The following is a 22345-nucleotide window of genomic DNA, read 5'->3' as shown; positions in this document are numbered from 1 at the left end:
AAGAGAAGAGAAGAAAGAAAGAGAGTAAGTGTATACTTATACATTTATTGTAAATACGTTTGAAATCTTTCCAGTGATTTCTCTTCAGCTGTAAACACAGTCCAGCAGACGAGATGGTTCAGCTAGTAAAAGTGCTCACCTCACAAGCCAGATGACCCGAGTTCTGGGTGGAACCCATGGTGGAACCCATGGTGGAAAGAGAGAATCTACTTGCCAAAGTTGTCCTCTGATCTCTATTTTTGTTCTGTGTCCTGTATGCACCTGCATATTCATTCTCATCCACTTACACTCACTCCTGCATGCCCTCCCCCCTCTTATACACACACACACACACATACACACACACACACACACACACACACACACTAAATTTTAAAAAGATCATTATAATTCCAATTAACCTATAAAATGAAAAATATTTTTTCTTGTATCCCTCCTTACCTCCTGCCCCCTTCCTTTCTTGCTTCCTTCCCTCCTCTCTTTCCCTTCTCTCTTTCCTTCCTCTCCTACCCCTTTCTCCCCCCTCCCTCTGTCACTCCCTCCATTCTGTCTTTCTGTGCACTGTCTACTTTTCTTAATGGAATTCTGTGTGCAGGCCAGGTTGGCCTTGGACTTGCTATAATCCTCTTATCTCTGCCTCCCAAGTGCTGGATAACAGACATGAATCACCACATCAATATTTCTTGATACAGAAAATCCAGTAATTTTTATGTGAACTTTTATTTGATTACAGTTTTAGATTTTAAAAGTTATTGTAAAGATAGTAGCAGGGAGTTTTTGTCTGTTTTATACCTAGTTCCCTTTATTCTTAATATGACACATTTGCTACATTAATTAACCATTGTTGGTACCTTATTACATAATGTTGTTATTTAGAGCCTAGGAGTTTAGGCTCTAAAACACAGTTAATAGTCATGTTTCTTTAGATCATGTCCTCTCTGTTCTGACCATGCCTAGAAAGCAGCTAATTTGATTTGTGTCTCCATTGAGGAATGCCCATGTGTGATTAACATTCCCGGTTCACTTAATGCTTCTCCGTGAGTACAAGGACCTCTGTGTCCCCAACTCCCTTCTATTTTTTTTTTTTCAAGAAAAAGTATTTGTAATAGAGGCCAAGGTTGAGTGTATTGCCCCTATATCTAGTCTAATTAACACAGACAAGCATGAGAGAATTATAAGAATAGCTAACAGAGGACTGAGGAAAGGCAAAAAACATCCTCAGTTCATTCATGTCTTAATTTCTGCTATTATTTTTGCTGTCAGCAAAATGGGTGTAATATGGCCTATTCCACACAAACCTTCATGAACAGTCCTTAGCATGGCACAGCAATATCATACTGTCTCCTTTCACATGTGTGTCTTATCCTCCCTGACGAAAGGCCTTTGGAATTTTCATTGACAAGAATTAACTTGTAATACAGTCATTAAACATAACAGCATCATTTTTGGGTTAGTCCTTGTTGTTCCCACAAAGTCTCAGCTTGAGGAGTTAAAGTCCTGCTGTCTCCCCAACTTATCAGCTTACTCTCCCCCTTGGTACATCTCCTCTTGATGGATTTGTCATCTGCCTTCAGAAGTTTTCATTTCATCTGGTGGTCTCTGGATGTCCTGGTTGGGTGTTTTCACTTGTCTGGTGGTCTCTGGATGTCCTGGTTGGATGCACCAGATCAGGAGTCATCTGGGACTTGTTCATTTTCTGAAAAGACACAAGCATAACCTCACCTCAATGTTAAAACATCGAGCTCTTTCTTTTTATTTAGCATTTAATTTAGATTGTATCTTCTCTAGGGCAAATGATTTTAGGCAGCAGAAAAACCATTATCCTTTTTAAAATAAGCATAGCTAAATAGTATGTGAGAATTTAAGTGGGTGTAAATAATCCCCATTTGTTTGTTTGTTTGTTTGTTTGCCAGTTAAGTATTTGATGGTGTCATTCCATAATAGCTTGACCCCGTGGGTAGCAAGGGATTTTACTAACATGATTAATACTAAAATTTCTCAAATCATTTGCTAGCATAAGCAGGACCATTATTAGTTTTTAACTGTGATGAGAGTCCTAGGAAGGAAATGTATAAAGAGCTATGTAGTTGGTTGGTTTGTTCTTTCTTCTTCCCTTCCTTCCTTCCTTCCTTCCTTCCTTCCTTCCTTCCTTCCTTCCTTCCTTCCTTCCTTCCTTCCTTCCTTCCTTCCGTCCATGAGCACTCAGCAGCTCTTTCTGTTTGTAGTCTTACCTAGGATAGCACAGAATAAGTGGTTACTTTTGAATCAGTCTGCAGGTCTGACTGGAGACTGCCGAGGGTAGTACAGTGTCTGAAGGAGAGGAGTGAGCTCAGCCTGGCACAAGGGAGTTGCAGAGTTTGTGTGGTCGAGTCTGGCATGTTCAGACACCCACTCTTCAAGTTTACTGTAGCTGTATTTCTTGTTGTATTCCACAGTTTGTGTTATGTTGTACAAAAATATAAATTTAAAAATGAAGTTTTAGCAATAAAGACAATATAAAATGTCTTATCTTGCTAATGTTGCTTGTGTGTGATTGGATAGATCTATAATCTGACCAGGCAACCATTTATTAAGTAGGCCTGATTTTAAACAAACTTTATTGGTTTTTAGTTACTTGTTTTAGGCTTAACTTTGAAAACACATAGGAGGACAAAGCTTGTCTTTTTAAATGAATCACATTTGTACTTAGTATGACTGCAAACTTAGTTCTGAGCAGATTAAAGAATTTGGTTATTTATAGGGTGATTAATCATTAATTTGCATGTCTTGAATATCTTTTAACAGTTTATAACAAGTTAGTAGATTAGCATTTTTTATAAGATTAGCAGTTTAGTTTTAGACATATATCTCTAAGTTATTTTTTTTAACCTGAGTATACCTTTATAACCTTAGGAATTTATCATCATACAAAATTCCATTCTAATCCAAAATATTCTGGTGATTTGGTATTGCCGCCTTAGTTTAAAAAGAATATATAATAATAAGCAGAGGACTCACTAACACTAAGAAGTTTATGGGTCCTGCTTTTTACCAATAACAGCCACAGCTGTTCCTGGCTTTCCTCCTAGGCAGTTTTTTCCTGCTAGTGTTTTCTAGAGATGGAGGTGCCAGTGGTTCAGCATTACTGTCATGCTTCAATAAGGTTGAATTTATTTACTTATTATTTTTAAAGCAAGGAACTCTGCCTAATGTTTGTCTGTGAGTCTCTGCATCTGCCTTCATCAGTTCTTGGATGATGCCTCTCTAATGACAGTTGGGCCAGGCACCAATCTGGTCACAAGAGACAGCCAGTTCAGGCTACTTATCTACTATTGCTAGGAGCCTACATGGGAGTGACCTAGGCACTCAGCATATATGTTACAGTTGTGTAGCTTGGCCCTCTTGTGGAACTCCTAAGAGTGGAAACAATGGCTGTGTCGTACTCTTTTATTGGCTTCTGGGACCTCTTTCTCATACTGGGTCACCTTGCCTGGCCTTAATACATGGGGAGGTGCTTAGTCTTCCTGAAACTTGATATGCCACGTTTTATTGATACTCATGGGAAAGCTGCCCTTTTCTGGATGGAGACAGAAGAGGAGGGTATTGGGGGTGGGAGGGGAATGGGGGAGGCTGCAGCTGAGATGTAAAACAAATAGATTAATAAAAAAAAGTAATACTTGAAACAGCAGGGTATTGGCTTTTTAAATAAGGTGGCTGCTAAGGTGTTAGCTCATAGAAATAATCTCTTAATGATAAAAAGCCTACAAAAATTATTTTTCCACTAAATAAAATGCAGATATATTATTCTACACTGTTAATAATTGACAGGTCATGTTAGCATGTTACTTGGGATCTATAAAAATAAATCCTTCTTTTAAGATAAAAATACTCCATCGTTATTGCCTAAACTTACGTCTTAAAATCCTATAGAGATTGCTTTTAGTGCTTTTATAGATGGCTCTTGAAAAGGACAGAGCCTGTTTACACACAAATTTCATATGCTCCATAAAAAAGATTGTACCCACTTTAGGTTTTACAGATCAGTAGTCTAAACTTGCTATAATCCATTAACTTTAATAGATGTTTCTCAGCTATTGCATATTTTAACGGATTCTACCGTTTATTTAAATGTGGATGACAGTTTATTGGATAGATTTAGAAGAATCACTCTTATAGTCATAACAGAAAGCTTTGGAACCCCGGTTTGCACCTCTTTTTCTGTGTGGAAACCTCTGAGTTTTTGGAATTTCTTGGTTTATAATTCATGGTAGTCTCTAGGAGTTTATGATAATTAGGTAGCTTAGTTCTAGAGGCTTGCTATGCCAGAAGGAGAAAACACTGAGAATAAGGTTGCTTTGAACTGCGTATAAGGCTAGCCTCTGGGAGAAAAGAAAAAGTGCTGGAGTTCAAGTTCAGTGGTGTGGACAGGAATTTAATCAGTCTTGACTTATAAGACAATTCCAACAAAAACCCCGGACATTGATTGGGTTGTGGGTGGTATCTTTCTTAACAGTGCTGTGTGTGTGTGTTGTTTGACGTATACTGGCTTCATTAGGAGAAGACATGGAAGCTTTGAATTCCTGATCATTCCAGACCTTGCCTTATGTGGCTCTTTCTTGGGGTGTGTTCATTTTTTGGCCATAATTCTAATCATAAATATATCACTTTCCTGAGTTCTTTGAGTTCTACCAAATTGTCAATTCCCAGTAAGACTTTTTGAGAATCCTCCAACCTGCAGCTGGTATCTCAAGTATGGTTTCTGTGAAATCCTATGCCCTGTAACATTTTTGCCTAACTATAGATAGTGCCAAAAATCATTGCAGTTGGTGTCAGGAAAAGGTAGCATTTGTTATATGAACCCTGACTCACCAAAACCTATGTTTTATGAAGTGAGGCTGAAAGCGTGGTGGATGAGATAGGTACCTTTGATTCTTGGATGACTTCCTGGTCACTTGTGCTGTGAAATTACAGTGTCACTGTGCTCTGTTACTAAGGGTAAAAGGATTGAGATTTTACTCCTGTGGGTAGAACACGAAAGGCAGAATGGAAAAAAAAATGAAGTATACAGTCCTTGAGGTATTATCGGCTGTAATGGAAGCTAAAGAGAACTCTGGGGCTGATTCTGATGACTGGTGAGATGTCAGCCATTTGAATCCATTACCACCCACACCCCAATGGTAAAGATTACCCCTGAGCACTGGGGTGGTACTGTTACAATGATTGCTTGAAAGGTATTTAGTTTGTGGGAGGGTAAACTAAGAAACTCCTAGAGCCAGAAGGTGTTTTGGAAAGGTGTTATCTCAGTTTTTGGCTCTGTATCATTAGCATCTGGAAATACTGTTATTAAAATGGAGTATGAAAGTGACTAATTTAGAAGTTTTGGTTATAGTGAAGAGATGTTAGGGTTGATACAAGACCCAGATGACAGAGCATGCTACTGAGCAACCATTGGTGTCTACATAGGATTCAGAAATGTAGCTGGTTATTCCTGAGGTAGCACTGGACTGGATAAAACTACTAGACAGTGGCTGATGGATTACATAAAAGCTGTTGGAGAGTTTGTTTACACGAAAAGGAGCTGTCTCTCTCCTCTGAGTGCGAAGTGGAAGACCCTAGAAAAAGTGGTTGTATTTCATAAGCATGTCGTGCTGAACTGAGATATTTATCTATTGACTATGCCTCTCAACAAGCTCTCACTTGTGCTGATTAAGGGGTCCACTTTGTATGGTATAACTTCCCCTATAAGTACTTCTGTAAAATCAAGCAAAAGACAGAGATCTTACCACATTTTGTCTCAGCTCTCCTTGAGTCTTAATGATGTCAAAATTTAACTAAAAATATTAGTAAAAACAGGTCAGGGTGGGGAGAAGGAGTATCAGGGAATAATTTTTGTAAGGACTGCTATTTGTTAAGCAATAGTATGAAAATATCAGACATTGATGGGACTGAAACAAAGGCCTTGCATGTGGGGTGTGTGTGTGTGTGTGTGTGTGTGTGTGTGTGTGTGTGTGTGTGATGTGTTCATGTATGTGTTTTCTGTTTTCCTCCTTTTCTTCTCCCCCCCCCTTGCTCTCACTCTTTTCCTCTCTCACTCTCCACTGCATTTGGGGAGGGCGGGGGGATAGGATTTCTCACTCAACCTGGTGCTCAGCGGGGCTAGCTGGCCATTGAGCTCTGGGGATCCTTCTGTCTTTGCCTCCAAAATGCTGGGATTACAAGTGTGCACCACCATGCCTGGCTTTTTATGTGTTTTCTGGGAATCCAGCTTACAAGCACGTTACTGAATGAGCTGTTTCTTCAGTCTCCAAAACAAAGGTCTTTATGCTGCTCTGTTGGGTACAGCAGTGGGTGTACAGCCAACATTCCAGGATGGTTCTAAAGCATTAAAGGATCTAAACAAGTCCACCCTCTTTTCTCTGCCTGGAACAGTATACTGATTCTTTTGTCTACTTTGATAACTTGTATATGTTTTTATTTTAGGTATATGGGTATTTTGCCTACATGTATGTCTTTATACCATGTATGTGCCTGGTGCACTTGTAGGTCAGAAGAGGATGTTGTATCCCTGTAACTAGAGTTAGTTAGAGATGGTTCTAAGCCACCATTTAGGTGCTGGGAATTGAACCCAGGTCCTCTGGAAGACCAGCAATTGCTCTGAACTACTGAGCTATCTCTCCAGTACCTCTTGTCTCTGTTTTGAATTGATTTCATATGATTATTTCTCTGGCTCATATTTAAATTCCTTATCTGTTTGATTCCCCTTCTTGGTCTTTGAAGATTTTTAACAAAAGTACTTTAAAGTATTTCTGCCAGTTCAGTTATTTCAGCATCTTTGTTTTCTGTTGTTGAAATACTGTCAGTTGTGGGATTGCTCTACTGGAGTGTTAACACCCACATTAGGGGCTGGGATTTTCCTGATAAGGTGCTAGTTTGTATTTAGTAGATGCCATGCTGGTCCTTTACAAAGTATAAATTCTGCTGTAGCTATTACTTGAGGTTGCAGATGTGTGTGTGTGTGTCAATAATTGCCAACCAAGAAAGCATAGCCACCTTTCATTGGCTTGTTTCCAGTTTCTACTTCAGTTCTGTTTGAATTTGAGTTCTAGAAAGTTTAGCTGTCACCACAGCATGCTGTTGCTCACTGTCATATGCTGGGGGAAGGCTGGCATTCTGGGTCTTCTTTCAGTCTTTGCATCGAGTGTTCTCAGACTCGACTGTTCTGTAGCCTACTCTCAACCCCTCTATTTATTTGCTTTTACGGTTTTCTTTTTCCTTTTGTTACTTCTTCTTTGAGTGTCAAGAGGAAGGTAAGGTCATTTTATTTGCTGTGGTCTCTTAGTATTCATAAAGTATTATAGCACTAATCTAAACACTGCTAATTTAAGGTTACATATTTTAGTTAAATAGCAAGATGCAATTTATAATTTTAATAGTGATAAACTGCATTAAAATAAGAAGCATCCAAGGGCCAGTGAAATGGCCCAGAGTGGTAAAGGTGCTTGCCACCAGCCTGACAACCTGAGTTCAGTTTCTCAGAACCCATATTCTGGAAGGAGAGAATTGACTCCCACAAATTGTCCTCTGACCTTTATACTTATCCTGTGGTGTATACACAGCCCCCCTTTCTTTCTTTCTTTCTTTCTTTCTTTCTTTCTTTCTTTCTTTCTTTCTTTCTTTCTCTCTCTCTCTTTCTCAATGTAAAAAAGTAAAAGTTTTAAAAAACATTCTAAAGAAAAGCAATAGAAAAAGTAAAGGAAAAAGACCTGTTGGGAAGAATAATAAAATAATAGACACAATCTCATTTATTTCAGTAATTACTCAATATGTGAATGAACTAAATACCTTTAGTAGGAGTTAAATTTGATTTAAAAATAATAATCTAATCATATGTCATTTATAACTCAGCCTTTAAGTATAGGGGCAGATAGTCTGGGCCATAACAATAACAAGAGCTGCTGATGAACGAATGCTGGCCTAGGTTTCTGTGGAGTCTTAGTCTCCATCTCTTGTAGAACCTGCTTTTGCTTTGTGATCTGTCTCACCTTTCAGGACTCAGTTCCATTAGCCTAGACTTTTCATTGCGTCTTTCGTATCCTTTAAGTTTGTTTCCCATTCTTTCTTCCTGTCTGTGCTTCAGTTTCAGTATTTTCTTTTGCTGTATTTGCCTTTAGATAATTGCATTAAAAGTTAAAAAATATATTTCTAATATAATAGTGTGGATAAGTAAAAATTTAACAGCTAACCAAATATTTACTCTCCAATTCCTAGTTAAAGAAAGCTTAGGTTGGCTATTTATATTAGAGAAAGTAGTTTTCAGAGTAAAGAAATTGCTAGGGATGTTGGGCATGGTGGTCTATTCCTATAATCCCACACTTGGGAGACTGAGGCAGAAGGATAATGAGTTTGGGAAACATGGGGAGACTATTGTAAAGGACACACACACACACACACACACACACACACACGAAAAAGATGAATAATTAGATCTTGGTAAAGGCCAATTCACAAGAAGGCAGGACAGTGTAAAGGTGTATATGCTTAAACCAAAACTTTTAATATGTAAAGCAAAACTGATAGTAGTATAATCATTCTGCCACTGACCCCACAAGGAGAGCAGATGAAATGCTCACAAGAGGCCCAAACAGAGGGCAACAGTGAAGGAGCTATTCACGATTCTGAGAGCTTTGCATCTCCTATAAATGTCACCTTCCTTTGGCATCACTCTAGGACTTCCATAACTCTGTAAGAAGGCATGGCAACAAAGAGAGGCTGCCAGGAAGAGTGATGATCTTCCAGCTCTGTGAAGAAGAAAAGCAAAGGGTGAAAACACATCAGTTCAAACAGCCAAGGGTATAGACAGGTATCACCTCCATAATCACTGGGCTCCCATAGAGAAGGCTTGGCCTGGTCAGCTCTAGCATGGCCTCCAGGTTATGTCTAGACCTTCCCACAAGGCTTATGAGACAGGTGGAGAAGACCCCACCTTGGGATCATTTCTGTCCTTGAGTGATTGTCATGCCTCTGTAGAGCCAAGGAGCAGTCTGCCTTAAAATAAGGCAGACAGATGCAAATTGGGGGTAGGGCTTTCATTCTGCTTTTAGTTACCTTGTGGGTCTAATTAAGAAGTCAGTGGTTTTCAGCAAAAGCAGTTTTTAAGCACCTGTTATATTAAGAACATGTGAATTTGACAATGAATGAATGGGCCTTCATTACTCTTACTCAACATAGAGTTATTGCTTAAGTAAGCAATAACTGATGGGGAGCTCTCCTGAGAAATATACTGTTAGGTGATTTTGTTGTTTTGTGAATACCATAGAGTGTACTTAAATAAACTAAGATGGCTACAATTTCATCAGGCAGTATAATCTTAGGAGTCTATTGCTGTTGTATTAATGTATGTAGTCTAATGTAGATGAATTTTTAAATAATCTTATTAAATAAGAAACACAGAGCCAAATAGAGAGGTAATAGCCAAAGAGATCAGAGAACTAGCGAAGAGCCACAACTACCTTATCTTTCCACCTCGCCGCCGTCACTTCCCCAGAGAGAGTTTCTTCCTGTCTAACTTGTGTTTTTATTGCCTTCCTATTCTGCCTTCTCATTGGCTGTAAGCCCAGCCACATGACTTCCTCGTCACTGCCTGTCTATACAGACCTCCAGGTCTCTATGGTTGGTACTAGGATTAAACACTCATGTCACCACGCTTGGCTGTGTCTTTCACCACACAGAGACTCAGCCTGCCATGTGATCAGATTAATGGCATGGGCTACCACCGCCTGACTCTTGTTAATGGCTATGTGACTCGCTATGTGACCTCTGATCTCCAGGCAAACTTTATTTATTAACATACAAATAAAATCACATTTCAGCACAATTAAAATATCACCACAGTCTGCTTTGGTGGAAATGGCTTATGCAGCGTATGCATGTTGAACAAAAGTTTGGCCAATACAATAAGGTACAGAGAAACAATTATACTTTTTATTTTCAGATGACATCATGGTTTATAGAGCATATCTCATGGAATCTTTGAATGTAATATTTGTAATTTTTTTTGAGTACAAGGCAAATATATAAAATTTTTCTTTCTCCTTATGCTTGTAATTCCTACACTTCGCAGGAGGACCAGGTCCAGTCTATAAAGTGAGAGCCTGTCTCCAAAACAAAAGAAAGCAAAACAAAATGGAAGTTCTATGAATTGATAGCTAGTTAGGAACTAGAATTAATAAAAACAGTATCTCAGAAGATACCTAAGTGTACATCAGATGGGATGTATGCAGGGTATCTGAAGAGTAGAGCTGAAGAAAGAAATGAGAGTTAAATAAGAAAGTAGAGTTATGTGGTGTTGTTGGGGTGTGAGATGCCATGTAATGGTGACATTCTACACTTAAGTGATGTGTACATTTAGAGTAATACCATCCAAAACCTTTTGTGAATAGAGACAGACCCAGTTTATACATAAGGGAAAACAAACTACATAGTTTGAAAAGGTTGACCAGAGTTGCAAGAATTACACTCCCTCATTTTAAAGATCTGGCAGTCAGGGCACTATAAGCCAAAAGAGTGGTCTCACAATTCATTGGAACATGATGACGACATCAGAAAATACAAGGACACATACAAAGACAGTCTACTTTGACGGATGTGCAAAGTCAGTTCACAGGAGAAAGACTTGAACCACTCATGCACCAGACACTCTTTAGCACACAGATATGCACATAACTAAAAAGTGGAGATAATAAAGCAGGAGCAGGTAGATGTTGACTCCAAGTGCAGGCAGAGGGACTGCAGCATAGACACTGGCAGAAACTCTCCCACTCAGCCCCTCTCCATGCACATGGCTTCCTGTCTTTCTGTAGTAATGTAGTTCTCGCCCTGGGCAGATAATGCTGAGGACAAATTGTACTTCATTTTTGTTTTCTTCTTTTTCTTGCCTTTTTCCTGGACCCTTGCAGTAGTAAGGCCCAGTCATACTGCTGGCATAATTCTGAGACAGGATCATTATTCAACATCTTCCAGCTTTCATTTATTTTTGATGACTCCCATGCTGTAAATGTTTTTGCCTAACAGACCTCTATATTCAGTTGTCTGCTAGAGACACATCTTCTCAAGGATGGAATAGGCACATCAGAGTTATTGAGTTCTAAAACTATGTATTAATTCTCTATTTTCCTACTAGAGCTGACCTTCCTTTTTGGGGGGTGGGGGTGGGAGGGTGTCAGTCATTGTTTCATTTTTCTTTTTTCTACTTTCATCAAGATTGTTCTTTACTTTTTGTTGTTGTTTTTGACACAGGGTTTCTCAATGTAGCCCTGGCTATCTGGAACTTGTTCTGTAGACCAGGAGATCCAACTACCTCTGCCTCCCAAGTGATGTGATTAAAGGCATGTGTCACCACTGTCCAGCTGGTTCTTCACTTTTTATGTGTTAGTTAGTAGACATCAGTTTTCAAGTATCTAGTTTTTAAGCTCAAAGTCACCCATGAACTTTGCTTCTCATGTAACTTTGATGTTTTCCCTCTACAATGTGTATCAGAACTGCTTTATTCTCACTAGCAGTAGCAGGCTAGTGTATGTCCTATGGATTCTAAAGTGGCTACAGCATTGTTTTTTCAGCCCCCATTTTCTGTATTATAGCCACAATAACATTTCTTTGATTCAAATAACAAATTCTTAGTTCTTGAGAATTCTTTATTCTTCTTTACCCTGTTGTAGAATAGTTCTTCATATGTATTGGCATTTTATTTGTGAAACTATTGATAATACACCTTGTGGTCATGTGCATTCCAGGGTTTACATGATACTGTCACTTTTATTTAATATGGAGTTCTACTATTAAATAAGTCTAGTAAAAGCAATATGTTTGTACCACAGAAACATCAGAATAAAGAGTATAAGCACATATGATCTCATAGAATGGTTTATTTATTCCCTCCCAGATATAAGTGTACTTTTAAATATGTAGACATCTGTGCATATATGATCCACTCCTGTATTTTGTCCTAGACTCCTCTCATTTCACAGAGCATCTTTCCATAAAACAAGACAGATGCCAGAAATAGCATATGTAATGATTTGTTGCTAAGCATTAAATGTTGATACTTCCTTCTCCCCCTGCTAATATGACTGTTCATTTTTATAGTCTTGTAGGCTTTAGTAAATCCTTAAGTTTATAATTATTCTATCACTTTTTCATTATATCAGGCTCATACCCTGTCTTTAATTTAAAAAACCTTTTTCAATATAAAACAAAATGGATTAAAAAAAAACCCAGATAAAGCAATTATAGTCTAGTTGTAAACTTTTTTCACATTTACTGAGAGTGTGTGCACGTGTGTGCATGTGTGTGTTTATATACCACAGTACACTTGTGTAGGTCAGAGGACTGATAGTAGGAGTTGGTTCTCTGCTTTTACAATGTGGGTCCTGGGGATTGACTCAGGACTCTCACTTTTGTGACATGTAGTGTTGTTAGTACTGAAAGCTAGATACCATTTTAGCAGTTTTTGATAGTACTGCTTTTGTTGGTTGGGTATACCTCATTTGGTCCTGCTCTCGACTTAGAATACCATGTTCTATTGGCTTTGATTTGTTGCTCTGGCCGTAATTGTCATTTTTGGCTTGAGACAACCAGTGCCATCTAGTTTGCCTTAGTTGTAAAAGTTGTGTTGTAGGGTATTACTTCGGGTTGGTGCCTACCGTTAGTTGTTTTCTGCGTTTTTGACTAATTGTGGCTTTCGGTAATGGTTTCCTGCTGCAAAAAGAAGCTGCTTTGATGAGAGGTGGACTATACTTATCTGTGGGTGTAAGATTAAATATTTAGGCCAGGTGGTGGTGGTGCATGCCTTTAATCCCAGCATTCAGGAGGCAGAGGCAGGTTCATCTGAGTTTGAGGCCAGCCTGGTCTATAGAGTGAGTTGTAGGACAGCCAGGGCTATACAGAGAAATCCTGTCTTGAAAAAAGAAAACAAACAGAACAAAACAAAAAAAGGAGTAAGTTTTTAGAATGCGGTTAAGAATGATAGTGGTTTAGGAAAGTGGCCGCAGTAGTTCTCCTGTAATCTGTAATCTCAGTAGGTATGTGTAGGTGGTCACAATACCAGGCATGATTTCCCTCCTGTTAAGTGAGCCTTCAGTCCAATTAGATGGCTTGTGGTTACCACCAAGATATGAGTTCCACAACTGTCCCTTAGCTTGCCATGCTGGGCATCACTGTGGTTCAAAGGCTTCACAGCTAGGTAGGTCCACTGCCTGTTTTCCTCCTCCAGCAGGTCACATGTCATCTTGTACTGTAATACCTAGTCCTCAGGAAAGAGGCTTTCGGGTCAGTCCTGGCTCGAATCCTTTGAGTTCTATGTCCAAAATACATGGTGTCTTCAGCAGTAGGGATTTACTTTCAACTTTTGGAGGTCACCAAGGGAAACAATAGCCTGTGCTGTTCTGGGAGTCTCCTAGACTCTTGACCAACAACTCCGGTTTCTCACGCCTGCACTGGGGTTTTTGTTAGATACGGCTCTTGTGGGGAATACTAATCACTCCAAGTGGTGTAACTCCATGTAAACTACATAATGTATGTATAGACTTATATGTACTATATATAATTTTAGGTAAATATAAAATAATGATTTCCTATGTCTTTTTTTTTAAACATACTTACTGTTATTTCCCCCTCCTTCTTCTCGCTTCTTCTGTTGTTATCCTCCCTTTCCTCTCCTGAGTTAAAGATCCTTCCTTATTTCTCTTGTTTCCCCCTTTATATCATTAGCATCCTGCTAGTCCCCTTTCTGGGTGGAGGGATCCAAAATTCAAAGTATAAGTACAGATGCGTTTTTAAAAATACTTTTAAAATTAGAACTATTTTATTCTTACAGTACAAATGTTGAATAAATCCAAGTTATTATATGATGATACTTTCAAAAAGAATGATTATATATGTATCCCTTGGGTCAGGTCATAGTGTTTTTATTGCTTTTATTCACAGGATATTCTGAATAATCTTGAATCGTGTGACCTTGAGGATGATGACCTTATGCTGGATGTGGATTTGCCGGAGGACACGCCTCTTGAAAATGGTAAGTTAACATAGATAAGTCTCCAGATGCATGTATGTGAGCAGCTGGGTTATCAGCAGTTTGGTAATTGGTAGATCAAGCCTTCTTCATCTCAGCTGAGACCTTAGACTGAGAATCAGTCTCTGTTGGTGTAAGATAGGCTTACTTGTAAGTTACACATTTAAAACCTGGTTATGTGGGTCTTAAGCATAATTTTATATGATTCAGCAACATTGTATACCTTTATCTAAATGTGTGTGTGTGTGTGCCTCGTTTTTCCTCACTTCTTCATTTTGAATTCTAAAAGAAATATATTTAGAGAAACATTTGTTTTGTAAAACAGTATAATGTGTTAATTTGATAACCATTTTAAGGTCAGTTCTGGGAAAGTACTCACCTTCTGAATGAATTATACTACACTTTGACTCCTAATTTCAGTCTTTCTTTCTCTCTGTGTCCCAGTAACCAGCAACGTAGGGTTTTAGACAATCTATATACAAAAGGACTCTTGGGTTCTCTTGTCTCTGGTGTTATAGCATATACAGGGTTTCTGTATTAGGAACTAGTAAGAGAGCCCAAGACACCCTTGGGAGCGGGGTTGAACTAAGAGTCCTGCTGTTCTGGAAAGAATGGCTCCAGAGATCTGAGGATTCCCATTAGTACACATGTGTGTGTGTCTCAGGCTTCCCCAGAGAAAGTACAAAGGAAGGTTGAATTCTTTTTTATCCATGGTACTAGAACAGTGGGAGGATTCTTCAGAAGCTGAGTGTATTTGTTCTAAGTGCACTTTCCTCTCACCACTACATCAGTCATATTGTCCTTGGTTGGACTCTCTTTTCTTTTCTCTTTTCTTTTCTTTTCTTTTCTTTTCTTTTCTTTTCTTTTCTTTTCTTTTCTTTTCTTTTCTTTTCTTTTCTTTTCTTTATTTTCTTTTCCCATTCCTGAAAAGGTGCTCTGTTACAGTCTAAAGAATGAGCATGTGTTTATTTCCCTGATTCGTGAATCTTGAATTACCTGGGATGGCATAGCCTATGAGACTGTGTAAATTACTGAGGGTTTCAGTATTTTAGGATCTACACTACTTTGGGCTGGTTTGTCTTCTGATAAATCATAAAAGAGTAACAAGGAGAGCAGAAACTCACATCTTACGACTTAGAATCAGGACACTCATTTAAACCATGTTCTTTTGATGACAGCAAGTGTTATGACCTAGCCTACCTCACTGAAACCACTCAGTGAGAAGCTCTGTAGGCCATGACTGAGCTTGGATTTATAAATCTGTTAAAGTGAGGCTCTAAGGGTGCTTTCCATTGTTATCATAGAAGTACAGACTGTTAGACTTTTCTGTGGTGCTTCTGGCACTTGGGATACTTCTGCAACCAGAATGGAATTCCAGTCCCGAGAAACGAAAGTTATAGCCAACACTCAGGAGGAACAGAAAGCTGAACAGCCAGCTTAGGGTAGTGCAGGGAGATTATAACGAGATTGCTTAGAGAGCCACTGCTTTCTAGAACTATAGAACAGGATTCCCTACAACAGTATAGCAGTTCAGTAGGTGGTGGAAATCACAGTTGCTGTTGTGAAGTCTGTCTGCATTAGTGACCTGGGAGACCCAAGTTCAACACCCTTCTGTAGCACAAAGGGGAAATAAAATGTAAACCACTGAAAATAACTGAGATGCAATAACAAGACCTAATGGTGCAGGAGATGGGACATGCTTGATTGCTTTTTATTTATTTATTTTTCATAAAATAAATAGTGAAGGCTGAGGGATTTCCCTCCTTGGGATAAGTCACAGCATAGGTAGTGCATGCCACTTTAATAAGGTAACTACAAATTCTCTTTGGAAATTGTATTCCCTTTCTGAGCTGATACAGGAAGCACAAATCAAACCAGTCTTAGAACTTACCTCATTTCTAGAGCACAGCCTAGGTACCCTCATGTTAGACGATGTGGAATCTCAGAGAAACTGCAGATCTTTGTGGTCTTCATTGCATTCTCAGGAGAAGTAGGTGCACTCCATTAACATTGCATATATGGTACAGATGTTTTTCCTAGGAGAAAAAAAAAACAAATAGTGGCTGTTTTGAACTAAAAGACACCAAAGAAAGCAGAGTGTGGACCTAAAATTAGTTCTCTCCGTAGGCACCAAAATAAAGTAGTACTTATGTTTCCTATTACAGGAAGATAGAACATACTTTTTAGGTCTCTTTGACAGGGGGATAAGAATGTGGAAGTGCGGATAGGTTAGGAATCTTTTAACTTGTTGACTGTTGGCTTTAATGCTTATTCGCTTTTTTCTATTTGAGGATGTTATAAAAGTTTAAGAGGTTGTACTGGTTCACTGAGCCCTCAGGTGTTTCAGCTTCACTAATTCTGCCAGTGTTATTGGCATTTGTGCCCAAGAAGATGAGCAAATCAGTGAGACCTTCCATTTGGATTTGATCTGGGTACAGGTTACTATGACCTCATTAAGAATAGGTGCTCCTTGCTTTTAAAAAAAGTTTATTGAGTGGCGTGTGTGTGCATGTTTGTGGGGGTATACTTTCTTGTCTGTATCAGTGCAGCAGCCAGAGGTTGATAATGGCTGTGTTCCTCTGTTCTTCATCTCCTTATTGTTTGAGACAGTCTCTTCTGTGAATCTGATCTTTGCTGTTGGTCTTTTTGCTTTTTTGTGGGGCCTGCCACCCAGCTCCCAAATAAATCACACATGAGGCTTATTCTGAATTATAAATGCCTGGACTTGTCTTAGCTTGTTTCTAGCCAGCTTTTCTTAACTTTAAATTATCCCATCTACCTTTTGCTTCTAGACTTTTACCTTTCTCTATTTCTGTATACCTTTTCTTTCCTTCTTACTCTGTGTCTGGCTGTGTAGCTGTGTGGCTGGCCCCTAGCATCCTCCCCTCCTTGTTCTTTTTCTCTTTCTTCTTTTCCTCACAGATTTCTTCTTCTATTTATTCTCTCTGCCTGCCAGCCCCGGCTATCCTTTCTCCTGCCTTGCTGTTGACCGTTCAGTGCTTTAGTAGACCATCAGGTGCTTTAAACAGGCAAAGAATCACAGCTTCATAGAGTTAAAACAAATGCAACCTAAAGAAATACAACATGTACTTGTATCATTAAACAAATGTTCCAGAGCATAAACAAATGTAACACACCTTAAAATAATAATATACAATAGATGTTCCCCATTTTTGCCTAGACTGGCTGGCCATTGAACACCAGGATCTTCTAGTCTTCACCCACCTTGTGCTGGGGGTTTTAGGCACCCATTGCCAACCCCTTTGTTTTTGTGTGGGTATGTGTGGGTTCTAAACTCTGGGCCTCTTGCTCACAGAGTAATAAATTTTCCCACTGAGCCATCTCTCCAGTCCCTTTCTTGATGATTTTAAAGAAGTCATGAGGAATTGAATTATCTGATAATTGCATTTGTGTGCAGGTCTTTTTCTATGTGCTATTCAGGGGAGAGAAGAATGTGTTTTAGTCTAATGATTGTTGAACATTTACAGTCTAGGATTTGGGGATATCCACTTCTGAGTGTTTTGTTGACCCTTGGCTGTATGTAACAGTTATGAAGCTTAGAATAATGTTATAGTTTATATATGTTAATAGAACATTCGATCACTTGCTGGTCGGTAAGTAAAACATTTGCATACTTACAGCTGTAAGTGCTGTAATATAACATGTTATCTTGTAAAGGAGACTGAGAAGGGGTGAGGAAAATGTTAGGTGATAAGGAAGAACAGAATGCAGGTCAAAGTACATATGCATCATGAAAGAAGATATAAAACCAAATGTTTTTCTAATTTTAACTCTGTTGTAGTTTTTTCTTATTTTATGTTGGAGAAATACACAAAAGAATGTAATTGATGGTGAAATTGAAAAAACCCCAAGTGAAGCTCCATGACTTCAGAATGGCTATTCTAACTGCATAGAAGTTCATTAAGATGCATGGAGTTTGGAACTGGGCAAGTGTGTTTGAGTGGCTCCTTTATCTAGCTGTGTGATGTTTTTATTTGGAGTTTATTACAATAAGTGATTTTTTTAAAAATAATGAAACATTTGCAAGGCACCTTTTGGTTTTTAGAGAAGCTTATGTAGAGTCTAAAGTAAGACAGGCAGTCAAGTTCTCTACTCCCTAAGAACACTTTATTATTGCCCACTTTGACTTTCTCTTTCTGTCTTGTTGGTAGTTGTTTTTCTAATGTCTTTCGAAAGTCAAGGGTGTTCAGAGATCCTGGTGTCTATCCTCTGTGTGACTGAAGTAGAGCATCTATTAGTTCTCTCTGAGCCCCATTCTGCATTTTTCTTTGGTTCATCCCAGATCTTCAAGCTTTGGTACTCTGGTGGTCTCCTCTACCTTTTTTATGGAAGGTTTTCATAGAGAGTGAGAAAGATGGGGTAACATTTGTTTTAGAATCTTCTGAATGCTTGCTGGTGATGTTCATCTGACCCTAATGGCTGCAATGAATTTAGCTGTCACCTCTCCCCTTCTTCCTTGTAGTCCTGAATCAGAGCTCAGTCTGTGTTCATAGATAGGAAAGACTTAACCAGAAAATCCTTTTCTATACTGTCTTTTGCACTTCATTGTAGGTTTTTATTTGATTTTTTTTTTTTTTTTTTGTGAGATAGGATCTAACTGTGTAGGCTTGCTTGTCCTGTAACTTGCTATATAGACTAGGATCACCTTGAACTCACTGAGATTCACCTGCCTGTGCTTCCCGAGTACTGGGATTAAAGATATATACCACCAAGCCTGCCTCCCATCCTAGTCTCATAAACCACTGTCACATTCTTTGCACTGTTTTACATCTTTATATTTTTGCATATAGTATCTTTTAATTATGAACTAGTTGATACAGATCTGCGAGCAGTAGATTATGATTCCTAAGAGCTATTCTAGATTTCCCTGGGGATTCTTCCCAATGCCATTTGAACCTTTCAAATTATTTAGCCGTGTCCTCTGAGCTGAGAACAGATTGTATTCAGTTTTCCCTGTTCTGAAAATGTTTAGCTTTACCAGATATCACACTAAAGAGGTTTTTGTCTTATTTAAAATGGCAGCAGGTCAGAGGGAGAGGTGCTTCAGAGGGAAATCAGAGGCGTGGAAGAGCAATCATGAAACACTTAGACTTGAGTTGTGAGTTGGAAGCCTTGTACTTAGTGACAGATTGTTTTAATTTTGCAAGCTGTTCTTTCCTTTCTTTTTTTTTTTTAACCTTGACCTGAATTCGCAGACCAAGGAATTTCATAAGGAAACAGTTTTGCAATTTGAATTTCTTTTGGAAGGCTATTGGATATTTGCAATTAGTCCTTCCTGTTGTACAGTGCCTCTTTCTGTTGTAGGGTGTTTCTCAATATTTCTGGTATGCCAGAAACACAGCTGTGTTGTCTTTTCCTCTTGTTTAGGAAATTTTAATGGCCAGCCCATCGCCCACAAACACACCTGGCATTTGGCACATCAGGGTATAATCCTCAGGTTAGTGGATTGACCTAGTGAATACCTTCTCACTGGACTGTTAATCATTTTAGCCATTCTATTTAGACTTTAGACTTTGTAAGGTGTGTAAGATGTTTTTCTAACCATTTCCTGAATCTCATACAAAGTTTAATTGCTGACTAAATTAAACTTATCTGTTTAAATTCATAAGGCCACATTTTTGCTACACTTTGTATTGAGATACATGAGGCTCATCTTATTCTTGATTGCTTCCCGTTACTTGTGTTTTTTTTCTTTCTAGCAATTTATCTTCCTGTGCCAGTACTGTGTTGAGTAATTCAGTTTATTATTATTATTTTTTTTAACCTACATGATTTTTTTCTTTTTTAACATTTAATTACAGTTGAAAACTTTCTTGATAATGTAAAGCCTCCTTAGGCTTTGTCAGTCATAATATCATACTATCTCTCATCCAATTACTTATATAAAAATTACTCATCATTATCTCTCTTAGGACTTGAAAGCTGTAATGTAAGAAAAAAACATCTAGGATACATTGCGTATTGTGTTTTACTCCTTTATCAAACAAGGAAAAATGGCACCCAGCATGACAGGCATCCTCACAGCACACACCTGTTAGCTAGTTAGGTTCTTTCCCTCTCCAGTGGGTTAGAACTCCGCTGCTCTCTGTCTTTACAGTGCTAGAACTAAAGCATGCTGCTTTTTGCCGTTGGAACTAGAGACCTTCGGAAGGAAGGAGACTACTCTCCAGAAGTGGTGTCGGGTCATAGTAGGGTCGGTCTGGCTGAAGGATGTTTCTGGACCAGCATCTTGGCTTTCACAGTTTTGAGTTGAGACAGCGTTAGGATTGCCCTTAGTCATCCTGGGAGCTTTGCCACATGCGCCATCAACCTTGCAGCATTACACACTGAGGGCAACTTACTTTCCCAGGGAAGCCTTATGCACTGCTCTTGTTAGGTCATAGAACCAGATTTTTATTGATCTATCTCTTGTGATTTTGTTGCTTTCCATTTTCTTTTCTATTTTCTATTTTTATTTTGTCAAGGAATACCTTAATCTTGCCTAGGTAACCACCACTATTATTTCAATATTAACATCTTAGCTAGATTCCAAAGTTTGTAAAGATGTGTTTGATGGACGGATGCCTGAGGAAGGAGTATAGGAACAGCAGTCCTGGGAGAGTCACGGTCGTCTGTAGAAATCAGGTCTAAACTTGAACTTAATCTTTTGCAGTGGTGCAGATGTTTGTCTCTCCTGCTAACCCGCCGTTAGGAATGAATTCAAGCTTCAGTAAAGAGCCCAGATTTGGGTCTGTTCACCAAAGCCGCACAGTAGCTTGTCCTCTGTCACTGCGCTAATATTTAGCTTGCTCACCTGGCTTGCTTGCGTCCAGCCTACTCTTTGCACTGTGCTGGTTTTTATTCTGAGAATATATCAGGTCATTTTAATAACAACATTGATCCCTTTGGTACTGGAAATTTCTTTTCCTAAATTAAGGAAAAAATATTTAAAAGTAGATGTGTGTTAATACCAGCTGTATAGAACTGCTGAACTGCTAGGTGGAGATACTCTGTGGGACTCAGGGAACCTGTGACTGTAATGCAACTGTGAGTTTGTTGATGTTACCAAAGGGACTAGATTGAAATTAGCTTTGAACATCAAGATTTACTTAAAAATGTTTCCTTTGCCACCTCATTTCTACTGATATTTTTCAACATAGTGGTCATCATACCATGTATTATCCATAACTGAACTTAAATTCCACTCGATTTTAACAATAAAATAGCACGAAGTTATTGGGAGTAATTTCATAGGTTAGACTTCTTTTAAAAGCTGTCTGTACAATGAAAGAAGACTACGTTAGTACTCACTGAGTCCTCATGAATGCAGAGAGAACTTCGTGTTCTTACAAAAGTATGCTTGGTGGTTTGCTTTTGTTATTTCTGCACCATCCTTTTACAAACGGGAAGCCTTTTCTTCTTCTCTGAAATAAAACAATTAGCAAATTTCACATCCAAGTTTTTTGGATAGCAGCCACTTAAAAATAAGTCATTTTTTAAAACCACGATTATATTGATATGTAAAGTTTTTAATCACAAGAAATTCTGAACCTTTTCATGTAGTCTTTGGAGTGGAGAAGCCCTTCCTGTTCCATGGCTTGGGTTAGTGTTTAGAAGTATTTTTAGTAACAGTCCTAACTCAGTAGCTATGTAAGCACTGAGCGAAGATGGAGTCACAGGGCAGGCTGGGCTTGCTTCCCACAGGGAGGGCTGGGAGTGGAGCAGGAAGGAAGGCCTGTTTCAGCGGCGCCTTGTGTGCAACTATGTCTGAGTAGGCAGCCGGCAACACAATGTCTCCCTTGTACCAAGTAGCTTTCTCAGAGAGTGCTCAGAGATGTGAGAGCAGAGCATTTGGGTGAGTGAAGAAGCTTGGGTGCTTCAGGGATTCTTGTCGAGTTTTTGTGGTATTTGGATTTCAGGAGTGGACTATTTGTTGTTACAAAGTACTGGCTTTGTGTTCGGTAGCATTTCAGTCTTTCTGAACCAGCTCTGTTGCGGGCAGATTGGAGCAGCTTACTATTTAAGTGTGAGCTTTATTTAAAAACATGATCGTCTGTGATGAAAGTTTAACTTGTGCTTCTTGACACTGAGAAACTTAATTGAGGCACTCATTTCTAAGAATGGATCCTATGCTCTTTTTAAGATCTACATTTTCCTGTCCTAATTGCTTGTATTTGAAATGCATAATGTTGATTTCAGGGAGTTTTTTCCTTGTTTTAAAACAGTCTAACAGTTAATTGTTCACTTAAGTGGCTGAAACAGAAGTATTTTAAGTTACTTCAGTTTGGATATATAAAG

General features: G+C 38.7%; 1 protein-coding gene and 1 long non-coding RNA gene across 7 annotated transcripts in view; one reads left to right on the top strand and one right to left on the bottom strand.

Moving 5' to 3' along the window:
• The window catches only part of Ccser2 (coiled-coil serine rich protein 2), a 132804-nt gene that overhangs the window by 55461 nt on the left and 54998 nt on the right, over positions 1–22345 (top strand). For 5 of the 6 annotated variants that reach the window (XM_059274154.1, XM_059274158.1, XM_059274155.1 and 2 more), the window contains one exon: positions 13960–14050. In XM_059274154.1, the coding sequence (XP_059130137.1) occupies positions 13960–14050 (91 nt within the window). Of the gene's footprint in view, positions 1–13959; positions 14051–21782; positions 21903–22345 lie in introns of those variants that run through there. The other variant, XM_059274159.1, reaches the window with a different exon arrangement.
• On the bottom strand, positions 709–21880 carry LOC131919734 (uncharacterized). The gene is made up of 4 exons (XR_009381405.1): positions 21599–21880; positions 21359–21471; positions 15939–16083; positions 709–1696 (listed from the first exon to the last, which is right to left on the bottom strand). It is a non-coding gene; the product is annotated as an uncharacterized LOC131919734 (long non-coding RNA).

This window comes from Peromyscus eremicus, chromosome 9 (genome assembly GCF_949786415.1).
Source record: "Peromyscus eremicus chromosome 9, PerEre_H2_v1, whole genome shotgun sequence".
Lineage (NCBI taxonomy): Eukaryota > Metazoa > Chordata > Mammalia > Rodentia > Cricetidae > Peromyscus > Peromyscus eremicus.
This window is presented reverse-complemented; position numbering and strand designations above follow the sequence as displayed.